The following is an 8,415-nucleotide window of genomic DNA, read 5'->3' as shown; positions in this document are numbered from 1 at the left end:
CCCGCGTCTCCTGCATCGGCAGGCGGACTCTCAAGCACTGCGCCACCAGGGAAGCCCTAATTTTTGTCCCTTCTTTAAATCCAAAGGTATCACAGTCAATGCCATATAGTAATGATGGAGAGTTAAAAGACATGAGTTTTTTGTAACCCTTTAGATATTAACTTAGTACCTCAAATCATTACCCTCCTACATAATTTTAGAAATGCTGAATATAAAATGTAATAAGGTATTTAAAACAGCATTAACAATTAATGTTATATATCCATATCAAAAATTAACATGTAATATATTATAAAAGATATTTTAGGATATTATGTAAATGTGATCTTTTCTAAAACTTTACATTTTTTATTTACAACTGTGCAGCATAAATAATATAGTGGGAGAAGCACGGGACTTAGAGTAACACAAATCTAGATTGAAGTCCATTTTGTATCTGATTTTGGTGACATTCCTTTAAGTCTCAGTCTCAGTCATATCTTTTGTGAAGTAGGGCTAATAACTACCTTGAAGAATAACTGAGAGGATAAATGAGATCTAGAAGTATATCGAAATGCTTTGTAAATTGTAAGGCACTATATGAATGTTAGTTGTTACTTTAATTGGTATAAAGCCAACTCATAGGCCCTTCCCACTGTGGATCAAACATTTTGTAATCTACCCACTTAAGGAGGCATTTTAAAATTTATTTTTTAAATAAGACAATATTTAGCTATAAATAGTTAAGAAACTGTCTGCCATCTCTAATTTTAAGGGACATTCCAGAACTGAACTTTCTAGCCTGTTTAGAATCTTCTCCTGTTAAAACAGGTTGATTTTATTTAGAATAGATTTTTGTACTCTTGATTATCATGAAAATATTGCTGATTCCCCATTACATACTTAACATTGTATGGATGATTATAGCAACTTAGCATTTTCACTGTTGCATCATCCTGTTCATTAAAACCCTAAGAAGAGTTTGAATTTTAGAAAATAACATTATCCTTATAATTAAGATTTGGCTCATAAATATGTAATATTCATAGTAAATCTAATTTCTTTTTACAGCAATTAAAGATTATTCTAAAGATGAATTCTGCCTTGCAACAAAAAAGGTCATTTGTGACCCCTCGGAGACTAGCTTGGCAACAAATCCCAGCAGTGTTACCTTAAGCTTATCAACGTTACCATCTGATTCTTATTACAGCCAAAGTATAGAAGTAGCTGATGACTGGTTTTCTGATGATTCCCTAGTGAAAAAGAGCCCTCCAATGCCTTTTCTCGGGGAGTCTGTAATGGAGAAAGTATTTTCATACTTGTCAACCATTTCATTAGAAGAATGTACTGGAAACGTACTAAATATGACACTTTATGATGGTCAAAAAGATGACAACATTAAGGGAGTATTTACACGAAGAAATACAGAGGTTGAAATACAAAACCTTCAACATAATATTGAATGACTTTTTTCTTTTGAAACTTTGTGTACAATGAAATCATGTAACGTTAAAACTGAATTACCAGCTTCTGAGTCTCTTAACATGTCCATGCTAATATTGCTTTTCTTGATCTTTACCAGAGAGTGGTCCTACTTCCCTTGCCAATTATTTCTAGAAACAAAATTACAGGAAGAACTAGAGCAATATCATAAACATTAAGTTTAACTCCTTGTGTCTCATCAAAGGACATAATAAATAATAGGAATGTGTTTCAACACATAGGAGAAATACTTTAAGAAATCTTCAGCACAAATACATTTTTAATAAAACATTTGCAGCATTTCTTTATACTTTGACATTTTCAGTTTTATTTCAATGTGGGTAAGGCTGGGCAGAATACTTCCGTCAGCTATTCTGAATTTTAAATACATAAATCACCTACCATTTAAATCTTATTATGCCAAGACTTTTGTAAGCAATATACCTTTGCTCCTCTAGGGGAGCCTGGAACACTGTGAAGAATACAGAAAATAATTTTCTTTGCCCTTTCCCATGTCTGTTTCTCAGAATAGCCCTCCAGCCCTTACCCCACTATGATGAAGACGTGAGCAGCTATGTTCATAGACATGTGACTCAAGCTAGATGAACCAGAATTCCTCTCTAATTTGAGAGACCCTTGGTCAAATTTCTATTTATGGTGCTGGGGGATTTCTGACACCCACCCTGTAATTAATCTCTTTTAATCTCTTTCTCACAAATACTCTTCATGTAATTAGTCTCTGTTTTTCTTTCTCTTGGGAAAAACAATTAACAAAATATAATATTAACTTTTGTGCTTAAAATACTCATACCAGGACCTGTGCATATCTTCCCAAGAGATAAATCATGCCTATTACAATAAATGAAAAGAAACTTGTCTCAAATATGGTAGTAGCATTATCCAGGCTGATCACTTCTCTCCTAGGGGGAATATTAAAAAGTATTAGAACACCTCTCTCTGTTGAAGCACCTGGTCATTTCTACTGGTTATAGTTGTGAGAACATCTCATGGGTTGTGAGAGCATCTCTCTATATCCATTCCTAAATCAAAATAAGCTATTTCAGCTCAAAGTTTGTAAGGAGTGGTAAAAAGTATTTTGAATTGGTCTCTGTCTCTTGGTGTTCTACCAACTTCTATCTTACTATGTCAGAGAAGAAAGTCATCTCTAAATCTGGTAAGATTCTAAAGCTTCCCTAGGAATTTGGGGTTGAAGACAAGAGATTCTAGCCTTGGTCTGACTAATCTCTGGAATACAGGAAACATAAATTAGGTAGCTATGAGTTGCCATGTCCCACCCTGTGGTTTAGAAAGAAAAGAAAAGCAGGAAATCTGCAGTGAGAGAGCAGTGAAATATTTGCAAAGTGAAGAATAGAGATGAGAGATCAGGAGAATGTGATTCCTGGCTTTCTAACTGTGCTCCATTCCCTTGTTCCAGCCCTTCATGTTTCCCACCCTTGGCTTACTAAGGCAACTTTGTATCCTAATTATAAATTCCCCTTTTTGCTTAAGCTAACAAGATTTGATTGCTGTTACTAGCCACCATCCCTGAGCCCTGTTTTTAACTGTTTTTCTTAGCTTTGATAAGGTACCCTTGTAATTTTTAAATAAATTACCTTTTTTGCATAAAGGAGAATTTTGTTTCTGTTACTATAACCAAAGCATCCTAACCAAATTCTTGTCATTACAAATGAGAAATAAAGAGATCTATGCATTTAAAGTAATTGTTACACTGTAGTGATAGAATAAACTGAATTTATTTCTTCAAAACCTAATACATTTACTTGTTTATTAAAATGTTACTTTGTATCATAGGTATATACATTGTTCTATTCGAAAAGCCTAATGAGCAGTTCATATGAAATTACACCAGTCTAAAATAATCTTATTTTCAAGAACTGTGAAGGATCTGAGATTTCACCATCCATGCCAGCTGACAAGTTAACCTGCAACAGTTTCATGTCTCTTAGGTCAGCGACAAAGGACAGTCATAGCAATAGTAATAGCAATAGCCAAAATATCATCATTTTTGCCTCATTTCCTGAGCCCCAGTTCCCACGGGGCAGTAGTAAAAGGCCCAAATAATACCTGCACAGTGGATTGCATAACGGGAAAGGAACACTGAGTGAGGGAAACAGATATTTTATAATGGGTAGTAAGCATACGTGCCCTTTGTACCATAGGAAGCCACAATATATTCCAAGACTCTTTGCTAAATAAACATCCTTGAAAAGAGTTTGGCAGTCTGTGTCTCTGTTCACAGGCATGAAGAAATACAAGAGATCCATAACTAACATTGCCATAGGGTGTTGGTTACAGTTTTTTTTTTAATCACAAATACCTGGAAATCAACGCAAATTAGCTTAGGAAAAATTTTTTATTTTGTAAATAGCATCAAATAATGGTTAAGCAACTAAATACAGGAAACACAAGGTTGTAACTGGGCCTCAGGAACAGACAGAACAGGCTCAAAGTCCATCAGGAATTTCTCTATTCATACCAGTCAAGTTTGATTGGGGAAAATGAACCACTATCATGAATGAGAAAAGGGATTTATTACAGGAATTATCTTACATGTTGTAAGAGAAGCTGGGGAAGTGAAGTAAGTTTAGGAGAGAAGTCGGAGAATCAGAGAAGTCACCAGTCAGATAATCTGAGAAGCCACCTTGTCCAACTGCCACAGTGAGGCTGTGGAGTGGGGGGAGAGGGGTGGGGGAAAGGCTTGTGAGAATATCTACAGGAAGATGTGCCTTTGAGTAGCTACTGCCTTGACAGTATTTTGCCAACTCTCTGGTGGTGACCCTGGGGCCATTGTTTGTCAATAGGGTCAGCAGTTAGGAGGAAAAGCTGGACATTGGGAAGAAGGACTGGAAACACGACAGAGGAGAGTGAGGGCAATTTGGAACCCATTGTCCCCTCTGCTGTTGCCACATCTAAGCATGATGACCCTCACAGAGAAATGGCTTCTGCTTAAATTCTGCCTTCCAAATGTTGCACATATTCCTCTCTTGGCCAACTCTAACCCAGAATTATACAGGGAAAAGGATACTGGGAAACATACTTCGAGCTTAATGAGTTAACAGAGTACAAATCACTTCAGTCCACTCATCAGTTTGGCATTCATTTACACTTTAACAATATTTAAAACTTCTGTATAACAAAATAGCAATCATGTTCTTACGTTCCATGATGCAAGATCCCTCCTATAATAAAAAATACACCAACACTCTCCCCAGTGGAGGATACATAGTCCCCTATGTCACTTTATCCATATTTGAGTGATGTTTCTAGTGAGACAGATCTCCATGGATATCCTGTAACCTAAATAATGAAATATAAGGTTAGCCACTATTCACGTGTGCTAGTAGGGGAATGAGATAGGCGAAGAAAAGAACAAGAACTGGTATGTATTCATTTCAAAGTAGGAGTGAACTGCCTGTAACTCCTACCATCATTTTTGTAACTTGTCACATGGTCACAGCTGAGACAGAAAGTAAAGTATTCACTACTGGATTACCAGGAGTAATAGAAGAGTCACTCTCATTTTCACCCTTTCTCTCTTGGACCTGAGAATCCTAGCCAAGAGACAAACATCTTAGTACCTGAACATATACCACATCCTGGAGGATATTATCTGTCTGGGCCATGAAAAGTATTGCCACTAAAACTGGGTCTTCAAAAAGTGCCCCCCACCAACCTCCACACCATTCTATCAGTTCTTGCTTTGGGTAATGGGAAAAATGGTAAGAAGAGTTAATTCCATGAGCATGACCCTACTAACATACTTCATTTGATGTTAAGTAAAATTATTTTCTGGTCAGAAACAATCTTTTCAGATACCATGATGGTGAATGTGGTACCCTGAAATCCAGGGATGGTGGTAATGGGAGAAGCACGGTGGTCTAGAAAGGCAAATCCATATCCAAAGTGAGTGTATATTCCAGTGAGAACACAGGTGATGTCTTTCTCTTGGTAGAAGTGGTCTGATGTAATCAACCTCTTACCAAGTGGCTGACTCATACTCCCCCCAGGGAATGGGAAATCAGTGTTGGTCTCTGCTGTTGGCAGATGGGGCTCTCAGAAGTGGCTATAGTCATGTCAGCCTTAGTGAGTGGAAGTCCATGTTCCTAAGCCCATGAGTAACTTTCATCCCTTCCAACATGGCAAGTTTATTCATGAATCCATTGGGCAAGAACAAGGGTAGCTGTTGGAAGAGGATGACTAACATCCATGGAACAGATCATCTTGTCCACTTGATTATTAACGTCTTTTTCTGATATTGCCCTTTGGGGAGCATTTATGAGGGACTCAAATTTATCTTCACATTCTGTGCCCATTCAGAGTAATTTACCTACATATATCTTCCTTAGACTCCTTGTACTCCTTACAAGTCTGCAACCATCCAGCCAAATCATTAGCCACTGCCAATGAATCAGTGAAAATCTATACAGTCTGAACATTTGTTCTTCCAGGCTATACAGATAGGTCACTGCTCAGAGTTATGCCTACTGAGACTGTCTTTCACTACTGCCCATCAGAGCCGTACATGAGCAGGGCTATGGTACTCCAGCTGTGAATTTTTAGCTGATGCTGGCATACCATGCAGAACTATCTGTGAACCAGGGTCAAGGATTTTCTTCCTCAGTCAATTGGTGACAAGTCATAGATATATGTTGAAAGAGAGAAGACCATGCAGCAGCAGTAAGAGCCACAAGTATATTAACCATTTCCTCATACAATTCCTTTGTGCCTTCAGAATCCACTCAAATTCAATTTTATATGTTTTAATGCCATTTTTGATCTAGTGTAGATCTGTATGCCTAACTTTATGTATTAGTGAATCAGAGAACATCCAGTTCATGGTGAGCAGCTCAACTCAAAGGTAACTTGGTGGCCATGGTCACATGGTAAGTCTCTACTAGTCTAATGGCAAGCTAGGTGGTGTTTCCAAAAGGAGAATAATTATTGGCAGGGGATAATATAGCTTTGTTTGGAATCCCATAAACTCTGATCAACCTATATTTGCCTGCTAAAGTCTTCATACAGTATCCCTATCTGCCAGACACTTCAAATAACATGGATCTGCTGGACCATATGGCCCAAGGGACAGAAAAACTAACTTGGTAACCTGTACCTGCTGCAGAGCCTTCTATTCTTCTGGGCAATACTCAGAATTGGAACTCTTCCAAGTTATTCAGTGAGTCAAAGTAGCACACCCAAATGAGGTTTATGTTGCCTCCAATATCCATTGTGCCTCTTTCTTAGTGGTTGGAGGAGTCAGATGCAGCAACTAGTTTTTCATCTTGGAGCATCTGGACATGCTCCAGACCACTGGATGCCTAGAATTTACTGAGGCAACAGGCCCTTGAATTTTGTGGAACTTATTTCCACCCTCTGACGTGCATATATCTTATCAAATTATCTAGGATATTTACTAATTCTTACTCACTATGTCAAGTCAGCATGGTACCACAAATATCCTGTGGTGTCCATTCTTGTGTAATGAAGAAGATCAACACCCATTTGGACTAGATTATGACAGGGGGTTAGAAAAATAATATAACCGTGGGGTGGAACAGTGAAGGTGTAGTGCTGATCCTTCCAGATGAAACAAAACTGCATCGTGTGGTCATACTAACAGGAATAAAGGGGGAAAAAAGTATTTGCCAAAGGAATGCCAGATAGCAGATACAAGGGAAAGTGCTGATTTTTTGCAGCAATGAAACAACACCCAAACAGTACCTGTAATTAGAGGGACTACATGAATAAGTCGTTTGGAACAATCCACTTTCGTTTTCTAGGATCTATCTGTCTTCTGCACAGGCCAAATAGGCAAGCTGAAAGAAGATGTGGCAAGAATCACCATCCCTGCATCCTTCAAGCAACATTAATCTCTCCAATGTCTCTATGTGCTATTGCTTTATTATTTTGGTATGGGGAAGCACTTCTAGTGCCCTCCACTTGGCTTTTGCTACCATAATAGCTCTCATTCCATGGGTTAGAGAACCTATATGGAGATTTTGTTAAGTATGTCTATTCCAATTATGCTTTCTGGAACTGGAGAGAGAACCATGGATTTGGTTTGGAATTTACTGGAGCCATTGAGATGGATCCAAACCACCACTACATTAGTGACCTGAGCTCCATAAACCCCTATTTGACTAGTGGACTACCATGACATTTTAGAACTCCAGTAATTAGTGTCAGTTCACAAAACTTATCTAGTAATCCGTTTTTAAAATCTGGTTATTTCCCTTAGCCTAACGCACCATCACACTGGCAAATGGTTGCAAATATTTGGGGGGGAAGCCTAGGAGGAAGATTTACAGTGTCAATTTTTAGGAGAGCAGCAAAGTCCTTCATCAAAGGCCATCTTTTATCCAAAGGGCTCTGGGTCTGAGAACAAGCTTAAATCTGGGATGTGGTTGAGGAGCCACCACCCAATTATATTGTAGTGATTCAAATTAGACCTATTTATTGAGCTAGAGCTTTTCCTCTTATTCAGATCAAGTTAGTCTTTATAGGTTAAATCTGTCTCCACTGTGGTAGACAACAGCTGAAGTGTCTGTTTGGCTCTTTCAGCTCTTGTTTTGCCCCTGGATAACTTGAATTTTCACCTATGTAACAGTTCAAGAGTGAGCCATGGCAGAGGACCAGAACAAATATTTTCCCAAAGAAGACACACAAATGGCCAACAGACACATGAATAGTTCCTCAGTATAACTGATCATCAGAGAAACTGAAATCAAAACCACAATGAGGAGGGCTTCCCTGGTGGCGCAGCAGTTGAGAGTCCGCCTGTCGACGCAGGGGACGCAGGTTCGTGCCCCGGTCCGGGAGGATCCCACATGCCGCGGAGCGGCGGGCGCGTCAGCCATGGCCGCTGAGCCTGCGCGTCCGGAGCCTGTGCTCCGCAACGGGAGAGGCCACAGCAGTGAGAGGCCCGCGTACAGCAAA

At 38.9% G+C, this 8,415-nt stretch overlaps 1 protein-coding gene across 1 annotated transcript in view; it reads left to right on the top strand.

Moving 5' to 3' along the window:
* CUNH1orf185 (chromosome unknown C1orf185 homolog) overlaps nucleotides 1-1,526 on the top strand; it is a 33,070-nt gene extending 31,544 nt beyond the window's left edge. The window contains exon 5 of the mRNA XM_007459637.1: nucleotides 1,051-1,526. Within this exon, the coding sequence (XP_007459699.1) occupies nucleotides 1,051-1,445 (395 nt within the window). The 3' untranslated portion in view covers nucleotides 1,446-1,526. The remainder of the gene's footprint in view (nucleotides 1-1,050) is intronic.
* Nucleotides 1,527-8,415: the final 6,889 nt, after the last annotated feature.

Source organism: Lipotes vexillifer, unplaced genomic scaffold (genome assembly GCF_000442215.2).
Source record: "Lipotes vexillifer unplaced genomic scaffold, Lipotes_vexillifer_v1.1 scaffold525, whole genome shotgun sequence".
Taxonomy (NCBI): Eukaryota; Metazoa; Chordata; class Mammalia; order Artiodactyla; family Lipotidae; genus Lipotes; species Lipotes vexillifer.
The sequence above is the reverse complement of the archived record's forward strand: the minus strand, read 5'-3'. Positions and strand labels throughout refer to the sequence as shown.